General features: G+C 38.1%; 1 protein-coding gene across 1 annotated transcript in view; it reads left to right on the top strand.

Annotated features, from left to right (window-relative positions):
* The window catches only part of GTF2F2 (general transcription factor IIF subunit 2), an 84,842-nt gene that overhangs the window by 29,838 nt on the left and 27,382 nt on the right, over positions 1-27,622 (top strand). The window contains exon 6 of the mRNA XM_026866609.1: positions 5,544-5,625. Within this exon, the coding sequence (XP_026722410.1) occupies positions 5,544-5,625 (82 nt within the window). The remainder of the gene's footprint in view (positions 1-5,543; positions 5,626-27,622) is intronic.

Here is a 27,622-nt window from a genome sequence, read left to right as displayed (position 1 = left end):
TTGAAGATTTTCAAATCGGCAAGTCTGAACAATTTGCATTCAAGAGTTTTGAAAGAGCCATCTTAGATACTCTATCAACAGTTGCTGTTGATATTTTTAATAATTTTTGAGCACTGCAGTTCTACAAGACTGAAAAAGCAAATGCTGTGCCAGTATTCAAAGGGTGAATTGGATGACCCAGGTATTCAAAAATGAAAAGGGACTGTATGAAAAACAATAAAACATCTGACTTGGAAGTCAATCAGTTAAAAGTTAAGGGAGAGTGATATAATACGAGTCAGTATGGGTGGAGGGAAAATGGATTGTTCCAAAATTTCTTCCCCTCCACAAAGGAGGTGATGTTTTTTTCTGTTAAATCTTTGAGTATGTCTCATTTGTCATTTTGAATTAGAATATATACTGTATTTGTTTCCCTTTCCTTCAACTATACAAAAACTATCTACAGGCTTCAAACTGACAAGTATTAAGCAGCAAATTATCACTGAAATGTTGCTGTGATTTGGTTCTCAGTTCTATTTATTTTAGTCAGTGATAAGGAGGAGATAGTTACTGATGAAGTTGGGAGGTGATAAAGACTGAGAATATAATCAATAAGGAGATACATTGCTGATGCTGAAGCATCTGGATGGTTGGCTAGGATAACGTTTTGATATGACCATTTACGAAGTTTATATGCCCAGGAATACACTGTAGACAAGGCTTGCAGTACATATGTTTGTAGGAGGATTAGGGCAGGGGTTTTGTCCTATGTATAAGGCATTATTGACAACTGAACATGAGGTCGTTGTTCTGCATGGTGGTCATTAAATCAAATGTAGTATGTATCTTTGGATGCCTAAATAAGGGAGTGCCAAGTAAGGACTGGGCAATCTTATTCTCTAGCTACGTAGCTACCAGGGATGGATGGTCTGAGAAGGGCACCAGCTTCAAAGCTGTCCTTTGAATGGAAGAAAGGTGACATAAAATGCCTCTGGTCTGGAAGAGCAGAGCTGAGGTCTAGTGTAGTAGAGGACCTCTGCTCCTTGTCCAGCCATCACATACAATAGCCTGGGAAGCTGTACAGCAGTGTAAGTGAGCAGTGAGAACTACTGGGGCTTCCAGCTTGCAGGCAGTGCCCATAGCCTGTCCTTACTGCACTTTCTTCCACTTTTTCCTGTGGCCAGGGATCCTGAGGCAGGTCTTCATCTCCTTCTTCCCTGGCACCACTCACAAAGAGCAGGAACTAGTAAACTTCAGATCCTGTCCCACATGCTGTCAAGTCTGGCTTTGAGACATGATGTCTCAGGAGAGACATTCATGAACAGAACTTTCTCAGGCCAATAAGAATGATTAAGAAGCTGAAAAATAGGATTAATGGAAGATTCAAGGAAACAATTTATTTTTATTAGGCTTGGTAAAGGTGGAGAGTATGTGAGTGTTTGGATGGGCAGAAATGCTTCCTTAGCAGGTTTAGCAGGCTCTTCCACTTAGCAGTCAGTGGTCTAACAAGACCCAGTGGCTGGAAGTTGGAGTTGGATGCAGTCAGGCTAGAAATACTAACACATTAAAATCTCCATGCCAGTCAGTCCATCCTCTCAAAAAAACCCCACAAAAACCCTAGCCCTTATCAGTCCATCTTCTGCACAATTCCAGCAAATTCAGCCAGTGCCAGTATTAAGATTGCCTTAAGAGTTTTAACCATATTCTGTTCATTTGATGGTGGTTGTTAGCAGGATTTGAAGCTGGAATTGGTGTCTCCCCAGAGATGCCAATTGGTATCTCCCTATCATCTCACTGAAAGAGTCAACAATTGAAATTCCTTTATGAATTGGCACCAGGGCATTCAGGCAGGAAGGTCAGGGTGAACATGCATTTGGCAGCTAATGGTCAAGCTATGGGTTATGTAGATCAGCCTGTCTGGAGCTGCACTCACAGTGTACTTGTACCTGCCACCCCACATAGGACAACTGAGAGTGTAAGATGTTTGGGAAAATGTTTTCTCATCACTGGTTTTAGCGAGTCTTCCAGACCTATTCATTTATCTTGTACTTTATGTTGAGGAGGTATTTTTAACAGGGAATTGCCACTTTCATGCCTTATTTATACTTTGGCTTCTAGGCTGATGTGGCTATGGAAATATCAAGGCAGACATGTAGCACTTTGGATGTCTTTTCATTGCAGATCTGGTCCTGCAAAAAGGGAAGACAGACCCAAGTCGCTGAACTTGAGTTTGACTAATTAGGCTGTGAAACCTGTGTTATCCCGCTACAGTCTTGCATCTGGATGTTTGCACGCATCTTTGCAGATTTATTCTGCTAGACTCTCTGGATGTATTAAAATCCCCAAGAGGGTCCAGGGAAATGGGACATAAACCTTGGCTTTTGGACGATGGATGAGCTTTGACAGCAGAGTAGTTTAGCTGCAAGGCGGTGTTCTTGGACATTGCGGACAGCCTGGTACTGTGAAGCAACCGGAATATTAAAAGCCAAATCTGGATCAGTGGTAATGAAAAAAGGGTATTAGCCAAGACATCAAAGATGAGATATTACTGAGGATAAGCATGTTTTATTGGCAGGTTCATTTCCTAAATAGTTGAGGGTGGGGGTGGGGCCATCTGGTTCACTAATCCTGATTCTGAAAACGTGAGAATAATTTGAAAATTGTGCAAGGTGCAGAGATTGATAGAGGCATGTTGGCATTCAGACAGCTGGTCTGGATGGCTCAGATGAGTATGGGCAAGTTAGCCTTGAACCTGTACCATAGAAACTAGGGGAAAAGTTGTTACAGAATTCAAGAGGTAGAAAAGATCAGAATTATAATGAATGCTAGTAAATACACACTTTATGTAAAGGTTTTCTGGTCAAACAAACCTAATCTTGTTTATTTTATAAATTGTGAGCTTAAAGTAACAGCATGTTTGCAGCCTGCTTAGCATTTTGTATTGCACATAATTTAGAATCTTGTGACATTCTGATTTATGTAAAAAAAAAAAAAAAAAGGAATATCAAGCATAAAACAATATTAAAAACTGGCTCACAGTTATCAGAAAGTAATTATCAGTAGGAAGCCACTCAGGTTGTGGTTTGAAGGTCTTCCTCTGGATTAGCAAGAGGGACAATAGTAAGTGAGAATTACTGCTTATAAAACATGACATGATTGACATAAATGCTGGTCAGACGGTGAGTAACTATGACAGGACTGTCATGATGTGACCCGGATCACTTAATTCACAGAATCTGTTTAAAGACAATGCATTTTAACCAAGCCAAAGGTAATTATACACCTAGAAACAGGGAATGCAGAGCACATCGGTAAAATGTGAGGCTTAGGAAAGACTCAAAATATATCTATTAGTGATACAATAGCCAGTCAGCTCCATCAACCCCCAAAGCTTGACTTTTAGAGACAAATTGATCTTAGCCCAGTTTTAGCCATTAGACAAGAAGCACAGTCATGGGACACAGATGTGCCCTGCCTCCCCTAAAAAAACCAACAAATAAGCAAAAACCAACCAAACAACAAAAAAAACCCACCTGCACGGGGCAGATCATTGAATCCCAAAAGAGATTGGACCAATTTTCTTCTGAATGTCTCCCTTCCTCCCTCTCTCAGCTGAATTCAGAGATTCTGCTGAATAACCTTGAGATGGCTAAAGTGAGGTGAGAGAAATTCCAGCTCTTGTATCTGTTATTTTACCTCTGTATATGGTTTTGGTAAGACCAGTACAATATTCCCACTTTCTGGTCTCTGTATTCTTAAAACATCGTTGCAAGTTTGAACAAGGTGCAGATAAGAGACCCAAAACTGATCTTTGTGTGCCATAAATGCCTTGTGGTGTGATAATGCAGGAGCTTGAATTACTTCACTTATTGCCAAGATGATTGAGAAGGGACTTGATTATGATGTGTAAGTACTTTCAAAGGGAGAAAACACCAGGTACTAAAAGACTCTTTAGCATAGTATAGAAAGTCATAAGAAGAACCAATTGCTAGAAGCTGAAGGCAAATTTGTGTTAGAAATTAAGCAGCAATATTAGTACCACTTTAGCCTCAAGTAAGTTACTAGGTACTGTACAGAAGAAAGAGGGTTAAATTTGTCCTGATATACAGGAGGTCAGGCAAATTTGCCAGGTTGTCTCTCCTGATCATAAACCTTAGAAATCTGTAAAGCCAGAAGTGGTTTAATGCAAGTTTTCTTTATTTCATTCAAAGCTACCTGGAAGAGTATGACATTCTTATTCCTTTCAAGGATTTAGTTTAAATCAAACCAAGAAATTTTAGATTAAATAATTTTAAAAATATCACTGTCTGCATTATTTAGGGAGAAGAGACTCAGATTTCTGGATGTAATATTTCAGTCTATAAGACAATGGAAAAATTACAGACAACTCAGAATGTCTTGTGTTACTTGGCATCAGTATGTCTAAGTATTTCTCTTCTGTGACATTGGCAGCTGAAGGTGGTGGTGACAGTGTACACCAATAGCAGGACAAAACTCTGTTGGAAGGACATTTTAAATAGTGAGAGCTAATCAAGCCATTAAAGCTCATCCTTTCTTGTTACATAAGACTGTTCCAGAGGTGTTTGTTTTACACATATTGTGCTGCCTGTGCCTAAGAGTGATGGATAAATTGCCACACAGACAGTCCACACACACACACTGTACACTAGGATATCATAGTAGAGAAGCAGGTGTTTGCCCATCATCACTTCTCTCTTCCTTTCTACATCAAGTTGCTTTTAATTTTTAGGCTTTTCTACCTTTACAGAGTAGGCTGGTACTATTGTACTGCTCTGTTAGCTGTCATTGCTTTAGGCAAAAAGTGTTCACGTTGGATTACAAAGTGTCAGTGTTACAAAGGTGAATGTACAGAGAGTAGTATTAACTGACCCTTCTTGTGTGGTCTAGATTACTAACTGCAAGTTTTTATTTCTTTTCACCAAGTGTTAGCAAATATAGTATCATTACTTTGTTGCATTGTATTCCTTTAGTGAACAATTTTTTTTTTTTTGTGCTGTAATAAGATGGAAATAGGTTACTCTCTTCTGAGGATAGAATAAAATTAGCTCTCATTTTACTATCCACTAATTTTGGATACTTTGATGTTTGGATTCTCTTTGTAGATTATTTTTTCCATGGTCACTGACTGTATTCTATGCACATTTCTAGAAAACAGTTCGTAGATAATCTGAGTGAAACAATCTAGAAAAAAGAGGAGCACGCACAGTTACTATATCTTTATTTAAAATTTGGTCACAGTGATTCACTCTTAATATGTAAAACATCTGATTGCAAAATAAGGAAGTCTAGGGGATACCAGCTGTGCAAGCATGCTTTTCCTGCTTGTTTCTTCAGTTATTTAATCTAGTTAAATAAATTAAATCTGAACTTAAATTCAGAGATTTTAGAAATTAATTTGAGATTTGATAATTTATAATTGCATTATATTTACTAAATACTTAATCAGTGAAAAATAATTCAAATGTTGACCATGTTGGTGAATCTTATTTTAATGTCCAGTTTTGCCCTTTTTTTTTTTTTTTTTTTTTTTTTTTCCATTCTAGATAAACTTTCTTTGGAAGGAATAGTGGTGCAACGTGCTGAATGCAGACCTGCAGCTAGTGAAAATTATATGAAACTGAAAAGGTAGGAGTGCTGTATAACAAATGGATATGTGATATTTGACTGATGTTTTTATTATTGCCTTACTCTGAATGGATGACTTCGTTATTATCATGACCTTACATGGGATTTATACGGGATTGGAACTGTTCTTGTCTTTGGGGTGGATTTACTTTAGGGAGGGAATCAAGGCTGACATGGGGCTTGTACATCCCTCTGGTATTGTCTGGTTGGATGAAGTAGACTTTTGTGTTCCACCATGTGCAGAGCTCTTACTAGAGCACACATTGTGCCTCTTCATACCTGAACCTATGAATGTGTGGCTATATTCAAATGTGATTGAAGCTGAATTTCCTGAGGACCTAAAAGGTGTACATTGTCTGGTCAGTGTGCTTAAGTATGGGTTTCTGTGTGGATCCTTCAGATTTAATGCCACTTAATACTGTGCCATGCTAGACAAAGAGCACCTCTGAAAAGGTGCCCAAAATAGGAAAAAGTTCATGGAGAAATGCTAGAGCTAAACTGGCACACTTGCTAGAAAAGGTAATGGCTGAAAATGTCAGAAATGGCATGGAAACCACAAGACATACATTTAACAGACTTCTGAAAATTTATTCCAACACATCTAGAATTTACCATGTGATTCTTATATTAAATGGATAATTAACTTGATGTTCTCTAGTAATAAATCAGATTTAGAATTGAATTGTGCATGATATTAAATACATATTTATATATTTTAAGGATGTGGGTTTTAATTAAATCACCCTTTTATATTGTGAGTTTATTGTAAATAGAGAAATGCAAAGCAGGACATTTCAGGAAGAGAATAATCCATGGCTAGTTCTAGAATCATTAAAAGAAATGCAGAAAAGGCAAAGTAATGTTTTTTCCCCCCAATTTGTGATATGTTTCGTATGTTATCATATACTACATTTAGAATATCTTATGTTTTATTAACTTCTGCTGTCATCTAAACTGCTCCAGTATTTCCTTACTGTGTTCATTCAATTCTGAGACTTTATGTTCTAGCTGTTGGCAAATCAGTACCATAAGTTTGCTCATGTAGAGTGAACTACTTTATTCCAGACTGAGTTCTCTGATTGCTGTCATGATTTTTATCATCAGTGTGAAATGGAGTATGAAGCAAATGTGATGTTACTAGAAAAGGACTCATTTCAATGTGTCAATTTTAAATATATACAAATATAGTCTGTGCGATGTATTTGCTTCATAATTGTTGTAATCACAGGTTGCCCGATCCAAGTGGTTTTTGCATTTTTGTACATAGTTTTCTATGAGTTGATCAAATAAGCTGCTTCTGGTAAGGCCACAGCAGGAGACCAAAACATAACTGATAGCTTTAATGACATACTACCCAAACTTTGAATTCTACTTTGTCACACATGCATGCGTGTAGCCCCTCCTGGTCTTTGATTTTGTCATGTTCTACTCCTATAGGAGCAACAAAGAAGAAAACACAAAGGTGGGTTTTGTGTTTGGAAGTACTGGCAGCTGAAAACTGATGGTACTGTTGTTTTTTCTTTCCTGTGGAAAAATTGTCAGGCTGTGTATGCCTCGTTTCTAACTTTCCATGTTGTTAAAGATTTATTTTTTTTTACCTTTTACTGAGAAGTTTTTAAAAAAATCTGGTGGGAATCAGCATGAGATTTAGCAGATCTTGCAGTCACAGCCTCAGAAGAAATTGGTTTATGTCCAAATACTGTTTCTGCTATCTGAGTAGTAGGATCTAACTTTTCATTCCCTTTACTCTCTCCCACCCTCAACATGCTGCATTTATGCTTAAAAAAAGTGACAGCATTCAAGATAAACCACATAAGTTACAGAACTGTGTTATATTAAACCATTTTTATTCGCTTTTCTATTTACTATTGTGCTTTACATGAGAGAGACTCTCCAAAGGTGGAATTGATAATATTGATAAAACAGCAAGTCTGTTGTGTAGGCTTTAAGTGCTGCAATAGTAAGTTGAGTTGGGAAGGAAATAAAATTAAAAGATAAATGCAGTTGCTTCAAACTTTAAACGTCTAGAAAATTAAGCTGCACACTCTAATAACTGTAATCATTTGTTTTCTGAGAGCTGGCAGCAACCAAAAGGGTTTATATACCTTCCTGGTATTAAATGCAGATATGGATCATCTCTATTTTACCATCTGTATCTGGGTCAAGAAAATCAGCTGATGGGTATGTAGTGTGGTGTGGCATTTGCCTTCCATGCTATGTCTAGGTCAAGGAAATCAGCTGATGGGTGCGTGGCGTAGCGTGGCATTTGATTTCCATGCTGCTCTGCAGAGTTTTAGTGAGAGGACAAAGTGATGGTCTTGTGATGGGGCTGCCAGCAGTTAGGTGGGAGATACGTGTGACGTGTGGGTTTAAGGATGCATAATGAAAGCACAGAATTTGGTGACATGCATGGGCGAAAGCGTTATCAAATGTAGCAGACGGGAGGGTATTTTCCCAAGGAGCAGCTTTTGATTTGATTACAGGAAGTTGTGTAGATGGCTGATGTTCAGAACACTGAATACAAGGCACAAATGTGTGTCTAGGGATAACGAGTCAGAAAGGTAGAACAAAGGTTGTGTGACCTTCACTGGATATTTTCCATTTTTGAAGTTTTGTTGCTGGCAGGTTTATTTTTTTCTGTTTTCCTGAACTTCACGTTCTAGAAGGGGAACACATACCATGAAACATCTGCTATCCTGTACTAGTAAAGCTTCATGCTACTGAATTTCCTAGAAATTTTTTATTAACAAGGTATTTGTTCTTTGTAACACCTTAATGATTAGTTACACATTTGCAGTTACTGCTGGTGATGCTATTGCAGCTAGTTGGAAAATAATATGTGGTTTTCAAGCACCTGTCCTAATTTCTGTCTTGTGGGAGTGGATCTCATGATCCCACTTAAAAATATTTAGACCGTGTGGTGAAAAAAATAGGCAGACTGTTCCCAATTGCAGACGGTTTTACTAGGTGGTGGTTACAGAATATTGTCCCTACACTTCCTGGTTGATACTTACCCTCTTGCCCCATCAAGCCTGTTGGATGAAGGAAGATGGTGGCATGTGAACTGTTGTAGCAGAGGGTATGTAACACAGATGGGGTTACGTGCATGGCTCACTGTACAGCACATGCTGTATTTGCACTAGTCTTGTGCCCCCACTATCCATGTCACCTTAGGTAGGCTGCCTTTCCCTTCGGCCAGGCTGCCCTAGGCGGGCACTCCGCATCCACTCCATCCAGTCCCACCAAACTATTTTCTTCATTTTACTATAGTCAGCTTTCCACCACAAGGAGGCATTATCTGTCCCTTAATTTTGTCTTTTGAAGGCTTAAGATTTTTTTTTTTTTCATTTCCTTCATTCCATGATCCCAGTGTTTAACTGCCTTGGGATTAATGACTCCCCAAAGAGAGAGGTCCTTCAAGAAGCTTGTTTGTACTGGGAAGGACAGGGCACAGGGAGAGAGGAGTCCCCCATGCATTCAGGATCCTCTCAGGCTCCAGATGACTTGAGAGGAGATGAGAATAAGATTTTTAATACTCCCAAGGGTCTTTTGCTATGCACAAAAGAGGGAAAATGGTGCACTGCCACATACCCCATCTCAGAGTCTCCCTGCCAAATTACCTGTTTCCGTCCTTGCACTGGTCCTCACATCGGTTCTGTTCATGATTCTGACCCTAGCGAACCTTCTTCTTTCCTAATTCTTCCTCGGTCCCTCTTTCCCATTTCTGTGTACTTAACGTTTCTCCATTTCATCCCAGAAAGAATTTTATTTTCAAAAACAATTTGAACACATAGGTATCATATACACTCAAATTACATTTCATTTTGAGGAAAAGTTAAGGAAAAAAAAATAACCTCTGGGAGCGACTTCTGCAAAACTAATTCAAACTGACATTGTCAAGTTGAGTAGCTACAACAAGGTCTCCAGAACTGCTCAGGTCCTCTGCAGTTGGGGTGGCTGGGCACCAGGATTGCAGTTCTCAGGGGAGATTTTGAAGGCACATGCAAAGTGCAGGTCAAACAGTTGTTGAATGCGGTGTTTGATAGCACATGTGCAACAGTAGTGGATGGCAGACAAAAACTGGGATAAAATCAGAGCCCTTGGTTCACCCTCAACTGTGCTGGTGAAATAAATACTGGTCACTTTTCAAAATGGATTTTGGGAGAGTATGATTCAACTATACATAATCTGAATTACTGATCTCTCCCAAACTGTACACCAAATTTTAAAAAAAAAAAAAAGAGTCCCAGGATTACAGAAAGCCTAGAAGAGCTGACATTTAACACTGCAGTGAGGATGGTAATCCCTATAATTCTCTTAAGTAACTTTAAAATACATCTTGAAGTATCATTAGTGAAAACGATAGTTGTTAATATGGCAGCTTGTAACAAGGCTGGAAGAATTCTGTGTATCTTCTTGCTTTATCTTTTAAGAATTTTCTACAGAGAGTGTGATAAAAGTACCTAGAACTGGAAAAAAAAGTACCTAGCTACTGGAAGGAACATGCGTGACAGGCTTTTAAGAGAAATGGATGGCAAAACATTCTAGAATAATTAATGAATTGCCACTTTTAAAAAGTCATGTTTCTTTACAGCCATATTACAGAGGCCACTAGAAGTCCAGACACTTGGTGGTCTAGGCCAAGCAAGTGAAATTAATTGGTATAGATGAGGTGCTCATCTTTTCTAAAATACTGTGAGAGTATTGACTGACTGACAGTTCAGTATATTGCTGAAAATTAGCGTTATGCCTGGGTTTTTTTCTCCCAAATACCCCCTACTAGCAAAAGAAGATGAATAATTTGACCAGCATGCCACTTCTTATATATTCTTGCAGATATGCTTAGTTGGCTATGAACTCACTTTCAAAATAAATATGTATGAATACATTTGTGCATTTTCCACAAAAGCTGTTCAGTTTTTTCGAAGTGGGAGGCCATTTTTACTCAAAGCTGAGATTGCATCTGCCTGTCAGTCAATGCAACCTTGATTTTTTTTTATGTTATCGAGGATCGATTTCTTTGTCTTGAAGTAAGATTCAGCATAATACAAAAAGACATTCTCTAGGATGTTTTGAGTAACTCATTATTAAGTTAAAAAAACATTTTTTTTTCATATGCTAAAATATTTGCAATCCCAATTTTTCCTGGAGAATAATGTACAATTTGTGGAAAATTATCTAATAACCATGTTCATAAGGGTTAAGCTGTATTGTTGAGAGATGTATTTCCCTTATGTTCCTGGACACCCACCAGTTTTAACAGATCAAGCAAATTCATTCTATTTGTGAACAATTGGACTGCAAAGTAGCAGGCACACTAGTACTTAAGTTTCTTTGTCCATTTTTGGTCCATTTTTCATATTTTTTGAATAGAGTAATAGAGAGGAGCAAGTAAGAGAAATAAGGTTAAAGTGAGATGAGTTCAACAGCACAGAAGAGTGACTGTTCCCCATTTCAGAGGTCAGGAGATTTGCTTTTGTTGGTTTCCTATGTATTTCTTTGTGGTCTTAGGCTCTTTTCTCTGTCTCTTGTCCTTTCCATTTTGTCTGTCATCTTTTACTGTTCTTACAAGTGCTGTTCTGTGGCTGGATTTTAGTATGTCTTTTATATTACCATGCTTTTTTGTTCAGTGATAAGAAAAGGTCCTAATTTTGGTTGCTGCTTCCAGCCATTATAATAATTCTATAATGTACTGTTTGTAATGCAGCATATATTTTATCATGTTTCTTTTAAACCTGCAGAAGGTTACTATATCCTTTTTACTCCACTGTTGTCTTCAGCCTCTAGTAGCCAGGTATATATGAGCTAATCTAGGGGTGGGTAGGAAAAAAAACAGAGAAGAAAAACAGAGAAGCATGAAACATTGTTATTTTTCTGCTATTTACTTTCTAGAATATGAATCATTAGTTATGGAAACTGATACTCTTAAATTTTGGGAGAGATCATTGATCTGATAAATAGATCTCAATTTCCTTCCTTTTGCAAATGCCTGGAGGGAGAGGATGAAAAAAAAAGTAGGTTTCCTTGCTGGCTGGCTTACCGTTCTCCTTTTGTTTACCTTAGAATGTCTTTCTTACAGTGTGGCATGAAATTTGCCTTCTTTCTATCTTTTAAATATGGTAGTTTCCATGTGATAGGCACAGAAAACTTGAAGTTGGAAGGGACCTCTGGAGGTCATCTGGTCCAACCCCTCTGCTCAGACAGGGACACCTAGAGCCAGTTGCCCAAGACTGTGTCCAGACATCCCTGCATTTCTCTGGAATTGACGTTGTGTGATAAGATGCTGCTGGAATGCTCTTGTGTTTCTTGACAGTGGGCATACTGTATGTATTCTGTGCCTTTCAGAAAGGCATGTTGTTGAGAGGAGCCTAGGATGAAGGTCATTTTCGGAAAGAAGAGAGATGCTTAGGGATGCATATTTTAAAAGAGTTTATGGCAAATATGGCATGGATTTTTTCGTTATACCCTGGGGAAGTAAATCAATAGTTGTAATTGGAGAGTTCTCATTGTTCTGTTTCTTTAACACAGAGTTCATGAAACAGTATTCCTCTTCTGCTTGTTAAACTGCTCCTTTTCCCCTGCTATCAGAAGCATTGCATTTAAGAACATATCTAATTTGCCTTTGTGGTAATTAGCCAAAAAGCATCCATTTCCTTTTTATCTGCTGAAGGGGGTGAGGCTAAAAATAGTCACCATGGAATATGTTCAGGCTTCAGTCATAGCCAGCTTCTTCAGGCCAAAAAAAGCCTCATTCAGTACCAGTGCTCAGTACCAGAAGTTCCGGCTACTTGTATTTCCAGTAAACCTAAATGTCAGTGGCACAGATTCCTTCTCTTGAAACTAAAGCCTTTGGTGTTATACAGTACTGGAGGTCTTTTTACCTTACTGTTACCAGGGCTGCAATAATTACAAAGATGTCTCTGCTGCTAAGGTGCTTTCCAAATTTCAGTGAGGTAGTCATTTAGTACTTAGGGACATCCTTCCTCTTCCCAGAGTAGCACCAATTCCTTCTTTTCATCTTCTTTTCCATCTGTAGTATGAAAGTCACACTATAATGGGTGAAAATCTCTGAAAGAGAGTGCAGTTTTAACTATCATGACTTATACTGTGTTACTAGATATACTAACCTTCTGTTCTTTTTGTTTACCATCATGCTTGACCCTGTCAGGGAAGGCAAGATAGCTAGCTGGTATAAAAAAGGCCATTTGTACATCACTGTCAGAGTTCAGATGTAAATACTCGTCTTCTCTGCTGCAGAGCAGAGCTCAGTGAAGCTCATGGATCTCTTCCTAGCCACCATGCCAGATACTATAGTCATGCTGAGTACTGCTGGTGTTCTGGGATCTGCAAAACTGCTTTGGCAACTACCAGGCTGACAAGCTCAAATTTACACAATATGTAGAATGTCAGCACCACAGCACATCTTCTATTTTAAGCAACTTTGTTCACATACTACTGATGATACTTGCAGTTTGTGACAGATCGGTAGACTAGTATCGTCCAACAGTTACCCTGCTGCCAAGGAGCTCCAAAAATTGTATGATATCACTGAGTACTAAAAGTTATCCCGTGCACACTCAAAGATTAGGATCTCCAGGTGGCAAACTCTTGGTGATGTGTTGATTTCCTGGCTTATTAAAATATTTTTTAAATTCATGGAACTGCAGGAAGGCACTAAAACAAATGGCCTCAAGGTTGGCAGAGTACACATGTCCATCCAGATAGCAGTTACTTGGGATGTCGCTAGGTTCAAACAAGTTCATAGATGACAAACCACCCATCCTCTGTTTCTGGATCTTTTGGGGGGAGTGTCTGTCTGTAGGGCTCCAGTGTTTCTCAAACTGGGGTTCCCTGTGATCAGTGGATGATTTAATTCCTGAAGATGGCAAAATTACAGTGGGAGCTTAATTCCAAGTGCCACAGGGCCAGCTACACCATGGGAGAAACAAATAGAGGTATCTCTTGTACTCCTCAAAGGCTCTGTGGGTGGAAAAGATCCCAGCTTTAGAAATTAATCACAACATTACGTTTTATGGGAGAATCTTTCATTCTCTAAATACCTCAGATAGATATACAAGATACTGAGGCACTGCAACCATCAGTTACTCCTCAGACACAATCCTGAAATGTTGTGCAGCCACCTGCCAATGCTCGAGTCTGGGACATTTTTAAAATGGCTTGGAGTTGAAATCAGATGAACACCATAAAATGAAAAAGAGTAGTAAGTTATTGTTGGTTTTTTTGTTTAGTTGTTTTTGTTTTGTTTTGTTTTTTAAGAGAGCAATATAATGCAAGATCCTTTGAATTTCAGTCATCTAGAATACTTAAACTCACTTTTTTTCCCCTTGAGTTATCTTGATAGAGAAAATGAGACTGCCAAGTATTGGAGGCCAACAAATTATACTTACGTTGTAAATACAGTGAAGGAACTTTAAAATCCTAGGGATTTTATTTACATTTAAAATAAAGTTAAAATCATTTTCAGTAGTATTTTTCACCAAAGCTCTTCTACAGAATGTTACTTTCCACATCTTGAAAGAAGCAGAAATGAATATAAAGGACCACTGCCTAAATGTATTTCTTATATACCTTCATGTATATGCTCAGATTTAACAGTACTATAAAAACGATGGTGTTCAAATTCTTTGTGTTCTCCATACCTGCATTTAAATACAGACACATCAGCTTATGGCCTTAAGATAAATATATGCTGCTACTTTAATTCTGTTACCATCACAAGACCAACATGACTGTGAGAGAATGAGATGGTTTCTCTTTGAAATGGTATTTTATCAACAGAATGTGACTTAAATGTCAGTGCTAGTGATGTGCAAATCATGAAAGTATTCTTTCTTTTTGAGTCTACATTGAGTTTGAAATTTGCAGCTTACTTTGTGCTTTGTAATGAAATATGTTTCATAAGTGAACCTTGTAGACAATAGTCATACAATTCCTGAGGTTTCTGGTTATGATGTTTCTGCTAAGCTTTGTTTGCAGTTAGTGGTTTTGTCTGGGATTTAATCATTGTCATTTCAGTTTCTGTGATGCTTTGCTGAAAATTTGTCATATGCTAAGCCATCAGTGGGACCTATTACAGTGTCCATGTGAAGCTCTTGTAGGGCTGATGTGCTTTACCCATACCTTAGTTTGGAGGTGACTTTCAGGTGACTGCTCTGTGTTTTCCCAGTGCTTCACAAAAGCCTGAAACATCCAGATACAAAGTTAAAATGGATAGTGAGGCACCTCAGAGTTGTCAGCTCCTCCTATTTCGGGTGCTTGCAAGCCATGAGTTTGGAAGCAAGGTATACCATATAGTGAAACTGAGAGAGAGAGATAATGTGCTGGTGTTTGAAATTAAAGTTTGCAATAGAGTGTAATTAATATAGCAAAGCCGCTAAATGGAAATGTCAATTAAAAAAAAGTGTGCTCATCTTCACCCAAGTTTCTGGCATATGTGAACATTAACAATGTTCTGCTAAATCACCAAAAATGATTCTGCACAACTGAATTAATATTGTATTGATATCCATGTATGTCATATCATTGTATATTAATTCATGTCACCCACCCTATCAAATTTTTTTTTTTTCTCTTTAGGATCCAATGTTTTTACTAAGGTGTTTTAACATAGGTGTCTAAAGCCATTTCTAGTTGGGCCATCTCTGAACAATTTAGAAACCGCTGTGTGCACACACACCAGAATTTACACCTACAAGGTGGAGGAGGGCAATAGTGAAACCTGTGGTGGCAGATGAAGTTGGGATGTTTTGGAGGACAGACTGATTTATTTATTTTTTGCAGTTGCTCACTCTGTGTTTTGTCTTTTTCATCCCCCCGCTTTTCCTTCCCTTCTCTCATCCAGTGTACTTATCTCACTCAAACTTGAAGTGTGCCATATGCTCCTGCTGTTTCCAAGCACTATTGAAGGTCTACTGATAGAAGTTTAGGGTGGCCCTTTCTGACTCAGATAAAATTCCAAATGAGTTAATCCAGGGGTCATCTGCAGCAGCAGTTTTAATAAATAAAGCAATTTAATTCCATGCTCAACTCATATAATGTATTCTATTGACAGTTTACATCTAATTTTACAAATAACTAATGCCAGAGATAGCAAACTTTCAACTTTGTTAATGTATTAGTCCGTCCTGGCAGATGTTTCACAGAATTAATTCTGCTGCAAGTCCAAAAAGACCTGCCAGAAATGAACTAGTACAGCACTGTCTTGGTCCTGAGCACACTGAAACACTAACTGAGAGACATATGAATAGACTGGGTCCTTTACCAAAATTAATGCCAATGAATTATCTACTTATGTCTTTATATACTTAACTATTTTTCAGGAATATCTGGCTAATCCCCTTTTTAATGTTAGTCACAGAATCAGGAAGAGCTGTACCCTGTGACTTGTAATACAAATTTGAATTACTGTCCTGCTGTTCCCTCAGATTGTGTGTATGTGCTTGAGCGCTGACTGAGACCTTGCCAAGGAGGAAGATAAAGAAGAAATAGTAATGTATTAGGAAAAGAAACAGCTCACCAAAGAGCTTTCCTCTGTTCCTTCTGCTCTTGGACTGTATTCAATTCTGAGGCTTTGCGCAGCACTCCTTTTAACAAGCATAGGGAAGTTTCAGATTTTACAGGGTTCAGTTCTTTGAATAACATAAGGCTCTGGCTTCGTGATTCCAGTCTGCAGACGGTGGAGACACACAGGCTTCTGATCTTCTGCAGAATTGGTTGAATTGTGTTAACTTAGGTTAGAATAAGTTAGGAATGTGACAACAGCTTTAAGATGAAGAATCTAAATGCAAAAAAAATAGGCTAACACAAGTGCTTAACTTCTCACCAACCCAGGCTCTTGTTAATCCTTAGACCATCATGACCACGACAATGCAACTGCTTCAGGTTTAAAGCAGAGGGAGGTGAAAAAAAAAATCACTTGTGAAATTGTTTTGATTAAAAAAACCCCTTTAGTTGGGGCTAGAAGCAATGAGACACCCATTCCAGGTGCTAAGTTAATTTTTAAAAGTTCCTGTGTCATACTTGAAGGAAGGAAAAGAAAGGATCCTAGCTCTCCAACAGTGTTACCTATAGCTGTTTCTAGGGTTAATGTTTCTATGCTCAAAACCTGTTGCAAGGCTGAACGTTATCTGTATCGTAGTTCATTCTGGTTTTTCTAACTGGAAAACAGAGAGGAGAAATGGGAGCATAAAAATATCCATGGCCAGATTTCTTTATGGTAAAACAAGGAAAGAAAATCCCAGTTTTCTGAAATATATTTTGAATTGAGAAGTCATCTCAAAAGAGAAATTTCAGTGTATGTGAGTGTAGGCAGGAGTATAAAAACATGTGATAAAAATAGCAAACTACATGGAAATCAACACTGATATATGGATGTACCTGGAGATGTTACATGATAATACCTGAGAGAAATATGTGTTAGGGATGTATTTATATAATACTTTTCAAAATTAAAAAAAACCCCAAAACTTACATAGTTTTCACATTATACTTAAAATAATTGCTTTATTTTGAATTCTGATTTCAACTCAGGCATTGGCTCCTGTTCTCACCTTTGAGAGCCACTTAGAAAAAACAAGATCATTTAAGTACTTTGAAGTTGGTGGCACATGTTGAAAAGGGACTTTTCAACAAAGGCCTTGAAAAGTAGGTATTCTTTCTCTGGAGTAAAATTCAGGAAATAAATACTACATCCTAAAAGTCTGAAAGTATGATCAAAACACTTAAAGCACTAAGAAATGGCTGTATTATAGAAAGTACCTTTCAGTTGACAAGGGGTTAATTGATTAAAATCATTATTTTCAAAGTGAGTGGGTGTTTTTGTAGGATCTCCTAAAGCGCAGCCATGGGTACAGCAAACTGAGAATTTTCATACACAGTCTTTTTGATATTTGAAGCAACAGATACATTTTGTAGATTGTCAAAATGTGTAACTTCATGAGGTTAATTTGTTTATGCTGTATAAAATAAACTGCCCTTCAAGTCGGTATGGTAAACCAACTGGGAAGACTGTCAATACTTTTATTCAACACTAGTGATTATTGTACCTAATGTCTTCAGAAAAACACATTTCAGATGTGCTCTTAAGTGTCAGTTGGTCTTTGTTATTATCAGCATGATGCAGGAGCAGCATCTGTCTATGGGAATGCACTTTATGATAAAATACAGCTAATTAAAAATCCCTGGAGGATTTATATTCACACATGCTGTGAAACTGAATCATACAAATATTTCCTATTAGATTGTAGCAGAACTAAAGTGTTTTAATTTCTAACCGTGTGTACCTAAACCCTTTTTCCCTGGCTTACTACCATAAATGTAAAGTAATGTGAAATACACTTTATTACTGCAATATCGACCAGGAGAGCTACTCAGGGTAACTTGGAGAGAAACACCTACAGCATAGGATATGCTGCCACATAATGGAGTAGGAGTAATGGTGTAGGTTCTCTAAATTGACACCTAAATCACTTGATCTGAGTAGATTATTAAAACTGGGTTTATTGCTATTTCTTTTTTTAACTCTTATTAGCTCTTCTTTTATTAGTAGACAAATATCCAATGTAGTATCCACTGTAGGGGGAAAATGTTTCCCAGAAACTGTACCAGTTTGTGGTACCTTGGCATGGGCAAAACTAGCAAATAGTTCTTCTAGATTTGAGCCGTATTATTACAGTCGTACACAAATACTTTTCTCCCTTCTCTATCCTGATCTCTTAGAGTTGCTTCATGTGGCACAGAAAGATTAATCACTTAATACATCCTTTTACTGTTTTTTAAAAAAAGTAACTTTGAATGTCACTTGGATATTGTACTCTGCAGAAGAACTTTATTATATAGCATTTAGCTTTCTATTTTTTTAAATTTCATTAAACTGTATATAAGTGAAATGCTAGACTAGTAAATTATATATGTTCACTGTAGTGTGCTTATGCTGATTTCTGTTCCCGAGCATGCCTAAGAACGACTGCTTGTGGAAAATGAGCTGTGGCTTTGTGTACTCAATGGAGTATATTAGCTGTTGCCTAGCCTGTGCTTGTGTAATCAAATTTGTCAGAACATAGATTGGAATATGGGAATTATTTGCTTTAATCACTTTATAGGCTCTTATAACCTAAGAAATTGCTTTCTATTACACTCTACTTTGTGTTTATAAATCCACATAGTACAATTGAAAGAGAAGTTTCACATGGCTTAATTACCTAAGCATATCATTTGTGAAAGTCTAGAAACTGGCAAAATGGAGGATAGGATTAAATTTTGGGGAAATAAATAGGATTGTGTTTTTATCTTCTATGTGTATACTGGGACTTCAGCTGTATGAAGGAAAGCAAGATTTGTGAAGACTGCTTGAAAAGCATCTGCTTGGCCAAAGCAGGGCACATTAATTCATCTAAACTGATGAGAGAAAAGCAAACAAATCATAAACTCCAACAAAAATTTCCAACTTCAGCTAAAATATCCATTTCTTTTAATATATATATATTTTAATATTTTAAAACAGTGTGTAAGGAATCACAGGTAAAATGTTACCAGCTTTAGTGAACCCAAGCTGTTCTGTTTTACCTATAGATACACAAGGTAGGAAATAAAATGGCATAACTTGTGGTTTTATTTCTCTTGAAAGGGTCAGTAAATTCAAAGGAGTTTGTATACTTCAGGGACTTCTTGGTCCCTGAACATCTGGGTGATGAGGCTGGAACAAGGCTCTTGAAAACAATATCCTCTCTTGTAGAGGAATACAACCAAATCAAATGTATGTAATTAGTGATGTGTTCCAATCTGTACATGGGCAGCTGTATGATTGGTGCTGTGTAAATATTACAGAGATAAACATGAGTAATGAAAATCAGGACGTGCCTAATTATGCATGAAGTAATTTGGAGTTACATAGATAATGGGCAGATCAATTTCAGAAACTAATGAGTGAAGCACAAGTGTCCTGTGTATCATCCAGAGAAGATGAAGAGGATTTATAAGCATATTTGCCCAAATGTCAAGTATGCCATTATTTAAACATGGAGTTCAAGTTTGGTATTTAGAAAAACTGTTTGGTATTTAGAAAAACTGTTGAGTGCAGAACTAATACTTGGTAGAGATGTCCAAAACTTGCTAGGAAGCAAGCACACAAGCTCTTACTAAGTTCAGAAACACCTATGCTGGTTTTAGAAGCAAGGGAAACATTTTGTTATATGGTCAGCTTTGATGTTTTTATAGGCTTTTTGGTGTATTTGTGTGTCTACATAAAAAGTGACTGATACACAAGACATTTATTTGGTGAAATCCAAAAGGCAAAAATTAAATTATGTTTTGAATTCATGACATGCTATACGTATAATACTTGCTTTGCCTTTTAAATGTTTTGGGTTTGGTTTTTTTTGCTTTTCTCACTGGTCTGCCTCTACTTGTGTAAGCGAAGAAGATACTGCTGTAACAGTGGGGTGTTTTTCCTGAAACAAAATGCAAAGTGGAGGACACCCATTACTGCAGCACTGTCTTCAGAATGATTAAGCATTGTTTTGTCACTCAAGTGCTCTTCAGATAACCTGGCTTCTCACACTGGCTTGACAGTTGCATCTCTTCTCTTCATTAATCTCTACAAATACAAGCAAGTGCCCTAGACTCAGTTACTATCTGAATAAAATAAATTGAACCTGGCTTTGATTTCAGTTGTGAACGTGAAAGTCCCTTGTGAAAGTAATTGTGGCTAAAAAGGATCATCTGCTCTGTGCTCTCTTGGACCAGGCAATTAGCACACACTTCTGTATTGCCTCCTATTAAGATAAATCAGTATTTTTCATTGTAAGTATATAGGCATCCTCCTTACTTTAAAAAAATATTTTGCTTTGGTTTTGTTCAAAATGTTTCTTAAGTTAAAAAAAATGTAGGTTTGGTAAGAAGTACTTCCTGTTCATTGCAATATTAATAAAGGAAAGTCAAGTTTAGGGGGTTTAGCTATATGAAAGGCAGCTGACAAAGATAATCATCTTGTTCAGACATAGCTTCTGGCTGCAGTAGATAGGAGCTTTTTGGAAACAACTCTGTCAAAGTAAATGATTCAAAACAAGCAGCTAGTAACTTATCTCCAAGGAAAATTAAGCTATAGACATTTTTTTAAAATAAACAAGATTACAAGAAAGAAATACTTGACTCCATCATTAGTTTTTGTTCCTCACTGAAATAGCCTCGAGGATGCCCTATGTTGATTTCTGGGTGGAGTTTGAAGTGCAGCAGCAGCTTCCCCATTTCCACCTACAAATGGTTGTACTTCTCATGAGAACCCCTAGTATACAAGCAAAATCCTGTCTGATGTCCCTAATCTCTGTGAAGTACAGAAAATTAATATATTATGATGGCTGTCTGTTGGCCTCTTTTCTGTTTGTTGATTATCTTTTTTCCTTCACATTGCGCCTTTCCTTCTTTTTGAAGAAATCCTCTTTTACTTATGTAGTTGTGGCTTCTTGGATATTTAAAAAACTCTTCCAAAAACCTCCCCAATTTTCTGTAACATGTTTCTGTCTACATTTTCATTCTTCATTTTCTCTAGCTTTAGGAAATGGGCTTATCAGAATGTCTATACAGATGCATAGGGTTCTGTGCTTGAGACTGTCCTCATCAGGTCATGACTATGTTGCTTTATCCTAACTAAATGTAGTAACTGCAAAGCTTTTTTTTTTTTTTTACTTCATTTTAGTTCTTTACTATCATAGGTGTAAAAACCCAGCTTTGTCATGGATGTCCATCTTGAATGAGTAATTTAATTCCTCTGCAGTTTTGTTGGCCAGCAGGAATAAAGATTTCACTTTTTTATTCTTCTGCCTGGTTTTGGTTAAAATATTTACCTTGCATGTTACTCCAAAGTGGTACCTCTGTGTTTATTCACATGTTTAGGGCATAGTCTAGGATTTGTTAATTCTCTGTGTAATATACCTCTATCCAAGGGTCATGAAAGGCATTGCATTTTAGATGGTCAATTTTATGTTGTGTTTTTAAGCAAGGAGATAGATGTACGAAGAAGCTGACCAATCCAGATTTCGAGAGTGAACTGATAGTGTTCCTCTGCATGTCCTGCCAGAAATTCTGTGGCATGGCCACTTTTGAGCTTCAGGCAAAAAACAGGTTCATCTTATTCTCCTTTGTCTATATGTGTCATATGAGATGCTGCTTCTTTCCAAGACTCTGAAATCAAAAGCCTTGATTTTGAAATAATACATACTCGACTCAGAAAGTCTTCCTTTCAATTTTTCTTCTCTTAGACTTACTTCCAACAATAGGATTGCAACAATATATGCCTTTGTGTCCTTGAATTTGATCTCATCCTTCTGTTAAAGGTACCTTTGAGCAGGAGCTAATTAAATCTTATCACACATTTGGAATGACATTAAAGTTCTTTTTTTTTTTTTTCTTTTTCTCATCTACTGTAGCTGTTTATGACATTTGATTACTGGCCCAGTAATTAACATTTCTCAGGACTGTCATTTCAAGTGAGTAAGAAGAAATCACAACAATGTCTGATATGTTTTCTCTTTCTGGATTGTCAGTTCTTTTGAGCTGGAGTGAGCATGTAGCACCTCCAAATCTTCATCTGTTTCCTACAGACCTGCATGTATCTATGCTGTAGTTACAAAGGAGAGACTCCGTGGCTGCTCATTTTTGATATGCCATGGAGGACACACCTCATGCCGTGCACTGCTCAACAGAAGGGGGGAGTGCAGTCTCTTCAGTTTTCCTGCTAAATCCAGCACATTATGCTTGTCCTGTGATACACATGAAGTTATATTTGATGCATATAACATGTTTTATGCCTTAATTTAAAACCATCTCTGCTGGGTCAGAGCAAAAACTCTCACCAAATGTCACAAAGTTACCAATAATGGGTGGCTTAGGACTTTTAGAACAGGGCAGGCACCTGCAGATACTTCCTCAGCACAGTCTCTGAGTCTTCTTAGGACAACCCATCAGTCCCTGGTGTTTAACAGCCATCAATAGAACTACTCTTTGGGAATTTATCGTCACAGAATCATTCAGGTTGGAAAAGTCCCTTGGGATCACTGAGTCCAACCATCAGCCCTCTACCTTACAAAGTTCTCCCCAACAGCACATCCCCCAACATCTCATCTAAACAATACTTAAACACATCCATGGACTCCACCACCATCCTGGGCAGCCTATTCCACTGTCTAACCACTCTTTCTGTGAATTTTTTTTTCCTAATGTCCCGTCTGAACCTCCCCTGTTGCAGTTTAAAGCCATTCCCTCTTGTTCTGTCACTAATCACCTGTGAGAAGAGACCAGCATCAACCTCTCTACAATGTCATTTCAGGTAGTTGTAGAGAGTGATGAGGTCTCCTCTTCCTCAAGCTATACGACGGTCAAGCCTTCTCTTCCTCAAACTGAACAGTCTCAGCTCCTTCAGTCGCTCCTCATAGGATTTGTTCTCCAGGCCCTTCACCAGCTTCGTTGCCCTCCTCTGCACTTGCTCCAGCACCTTGATACTGCTCTCGTATTGAAGTGCCCGAAACTGGACATAACACTCCAGGTGTGGCCTCACCAGTGCAGAGTTCAGGGGGACTATCACCTTCCTACTCCTGCTGGTCACACTGTTTCTAACACAAGCCAGGATGCCATTGACTTTCTTGGCCACCTGGGCACACTGCTGGCTCATGTTCAGCTGCTTGTCAATTAGAACCCCCAGATCCTTTCCGTCCAGACAGCTCTCCAGCCACACCTCCCCAAGTCTGTAGCGATGCATGGGGTTGTTACGGCCCAAGTGGCACTTTGCCTTGTTGAAGCTCATCCCATTAACATTGGCCCACCAATCCAGCCTATCCAGGTCTCTCTGTAGTGCCTCCCTATCTTCATGCAGCTCGACACTCGCTTTTGAACCCATAGGCTCTTTTAGCATTCATAATATCCTGAGCAAGAAGTTCCATATTTATTTACAAATTGTGTGAAGAACTGCTTTCCTGTGTTTACTTTGAATCTTCCATTATTCTGGGTTTAATGTCTGCTAGTTCTGGTACTTAAAACGTACAGTTGTTCCCTATTTGTTGTCTTCCTAGACAAAATGATTTTGTAGACCTCAGTCATATCTTCATCTCTCACTTTTTTCCAGCCTTGACGCATACTGCTCTTTGTTTTCTCTTACAACATAACTTGTTCAGTACCTCTGAATTTATACTGGGATACAATAGTGCCCCAATTTTCTTGTTTCCTTTACTGTCCTTTGAAAGAAGAGAAGACTGCCATTTTAAATGAAATACTGCTTCGTTAATTGCAATATCTTACTGGCCTGGAGAGAATCATCCTTACTACTGAGGATATGTAGAATAATGATGCTGAAATCTCACCCTGGCCTCTCAGGCATTTAGTTCAGGTTTGTTTTTGGGAAGCCGGCATATCAGATGAGCGTTTAACCAATATGTCAGCCTGACTTTTCAGGTGCTTGTAAGAAGGAGCCTTGTGTATGAGATGTCAGCATTTCTGAAGTCATCTGGCTGTCTGCCCTGATGGCGAATGGCACAGGGAGCCAGCTGGCCTGGGAGTGTGGGGCTCTGGTGTTCATGGGCAACTCATGGCTGGACAGCCCGAGATGAGGCACCATGGATGCTCTGGCAGCCCCTGAGCTTGAGTCTAAAGCAGTTTTTGTCATTTTTGTCACCGCAGCAAGCCATGGAAATGGCAATTGTGAAATGACAGGAATTGCATTAATTTCAGTCAGCAGCTGCTGAGGATACTGGGAAAGCATATTTTGTTTTGGGAACATCATGTTTGGGTTTCCAAAACAAAATTTTGAAGGATTTCTGTTCCATGAAAACTTTAAATGTTGGCTTACCTCCTGATTCAAGGTTTGGGTTTTTTTCTTGAAAACACAAAAAGCGTGTAATAAAGATTCAGATTTCCAGAAAGGTCTACTTATGCTTCAGCTGGAAGATTATTTCTCTTTTTTCCTATGTGTTATTAGTAAGAAATTTATTACATCTACACTTACTGCATTTGTGTTTCTCGCATTGCTGCAATGACTATTAGTGTCCCAGTGTACTGCTTAAATTTTCTTTTGCCTAATTAATTTCATTATTTCATTGTGCAGCCTTCAAATAACCTAACTGCTTTTTTTTGTTTACACCCTTGACATTCACAAATTATGATGCTTTTCAGTCATTCTGCAGCTAAGCTACACCTATTTGTCTTGTAGTCTTCTGATTACAAAGTAAATACGCAGCTATGGAAAATACACATTCTCTAATGTATATTAGTAGAAGCAGATGGTGCAATCTGTTCATCGATGGAATTCAGTTTCTAAATCTGATTTAATCTGGTTTGCAGCAAATGCCATTCCAGCACCGTCTGTCATGGAACATGTGCAAAGGGAGAAGTCCCATTTCAGGTTGTTTGTAATTCATTGCAGTAAGCATTTATTTCATGTGTTACCCAGGCTATTGCACACTAGAACACCTATTGTAAAGGCATGTTGTTTCAATTCACAAGACTATATTCTTTGTTATTTGGTATTTTCATATATTATTATTTTTCTTTACCCTTTTTGCATTACAAAGCTGTGTACTGCCAGTCCCTTTTGCAAACCTATTTTTCATGCAGCCATTAATAGAATTTGCACTTGAGAAGAAATGATGGTGAATTATTTTCTTAATTTGTGAACTGGAGAGGAATCTGAAATTAATCATATCAGCATTTTGCATAAGTTGGCATTTTTCCCATTGTGAAAAAGAAGTTTCCTCTTTTCTTCAGAATGGAGGCTTTTCCAAAATTATTAAGGCCAGAAAGACTGTTTGTGTTCTGTTTCTGCTAAGCCAACAGAAAAGAATACACTGTGTAGTATCTGTCATCTTCAGCTCAGATAGATCCTGTAACCCCTAAAGCAGGAATGAATTAGGCTGAAATGGTGAATTGCCATAGAAGTCTTGAGGCTCTGTGTAGCTGAAGAAACATGCTAGCAGAGACAACTTTCTTCTCCCCACTTACCACAAAATGTTTGCACCCTTAGATACCGATGGTGCAAGGAGTAAATATGAGAAAGTGATAGGTAATTTATATTCCATTTTGTTCTGCACTGAAGGATGTGGGAATCCTCCAAAATCTTGTGGAGTTAATAAAGGGTGTGGTGGAGTAGAGCAAGTAGTCTGAAAAATATTGCAGAAATAACATGATACAAAAGCGTCCATTTGGAAGAAACCTGTTAGGCTTCTTACATTTCTGAGTAATTGCTTGACTGTTCTCTGCACTTTGAGAATTAAATATTTGCTACGGCCATTTCTTTCTTTTAAGTGATTCTGTTTTGCAGTTCTTTTCTCTAGAGTGCCCTCAGCTTCTCTGGACTTAGAGCTAGAATTTAAAAATCTATCTCCCACACAATTTAAAAACTGTCCACCAGCTCCAAGCTGTCAAATGTCACAACTTTCACAAAAGATAGTTTGTTTCCCAGTCCCCCTAGAGATGCTTATAGTTTTATTTTGTACAAAGCCATTAATTAATACACAAGAAAAATTAATACATGTACTGCAAAGTGATACTATTGTGTAGAAAGAAAGGAACTTAATAGGAGATGGATGCGTGGGGAAAATAAAAACTGCCTTTTTGTAAAGTAGTAAGTATGTATGATGTACCATGATTGTTCCTAAAAATATACCATATATGCCACTGAAGAGAGGGCAGATATCCAGCAGTTCACACTGTTCTGAGCTGATCTATATTTACTGCTGCATATAGCAGATAGCAGTATGTTTATTGTTTAGTACAGAGTACTTCTCATATGGGTGTTAAATGCTTTTTAAAAAATTTACAGCTCTCAAAATCTCTAATCTCAAGGTAAATTTTAATAAAGTTACAAATTTATTAGCATTTCTAAGTGTGGTGGATTGACCTTGGCTGGCCACCAGACACCCACCCAGATGCTCTCTCACTCCCCTCTCCTCAGCAGAACAGAGGGAGAAAATAAGATGGACAGACTCATGGGTTGAGATAAAGGCAGTTTAATAAAAGAAGGCAAAGGTTGTGTGCAGAAACAAAGCAAAACCAAAAGAGATTTATTCTCTACTTCATGTCAGCAGATGATGTCCAGCCACTTTGTGGGAAGCAGAGCCCCAGTGCACATAGCGGCTGCTTCAGAAGACAAATGCCTTAGTAACAAATGCCCCCCTCCTTTTGCTTTCTCTTATGACATCGTATGGTATGGGATATTCCCTTGGTCAGCTGGGGACAGCTGTCCTGGCTGTGTCCCTCCCAATCTCATGCCCACCCCCAGCCCACTCGCGTTTGGGCGGCGTTGGAGAGAGCCTTGATGCTGTGCGGACACTGCTCAGCGGCAGCCAACACCTGGGTGGGTTATCAACACCATCCTAGCCACTTATATGAGCTGCTATGGGGAAAGTAAACCTCCTCCCAGCCAGGCTCAGTACACAGATATGTTGTTTTACATTCTGTATTTACAAGCGCTATTTGTTACATACATACACACCGAATTATAAATTGTAGAAGTTTTTTTGAAAACCATACTTTTTTCTCAGTAATAATAGTTTCACAGTATATTCTATTTCATGTTTGGATTACTGACTGACAGATTCAGTTCCATGCAGGTTTATGACAAACCAATAAAACTTGTGTGGAGCATTTCTTCTTGTGTGTATTTATTTTTGTTCATTGCATCCTTAGGTTTAATTAAGAAAAACTGTGCAGAGCAGGCTTTAAAATATAATGGTCCTGAAGCTTCTTTCAAGACTCTTTTTCAGTGGAGGACATACTCAGCCAAATTACACATTCATGGAGTCTGCTTTCACACAGATCTTATGGACAAACCCAATTATCCAGGTTCCTATTAGGGAAGCTAGACAATGTTTATGCTTCAGCCATTTACTGGTTTTGGAATTTGTCATGCCAGACAAATCTGTAATCAAATCTTTGGGGTTTTTTATTTAATAACAGAATAGGTATGGCTTCACAAAGTCTGGGTGAGTTTCTTTGT

Source organism: Athene cunicularia (genome assembly GCF_003259725.1).
Source record: "Athene cunicularia isolate RWA chromosome 1 unlocalized genomic scaffold, athCun1 chr1_part1, whole genome shotgun sequence".
NCBI classification, from domain to species: domain Eukaryota; kingdom Metazoa; phylum Chordata; class Aves; order Strigiformes; family Strigidae; genus Athene; species Athene cunicularia.
Note: the sequence above shows the minus strand (reverse complement) of the source record. Positions and strands in the feature narration are given on the sequence as shown.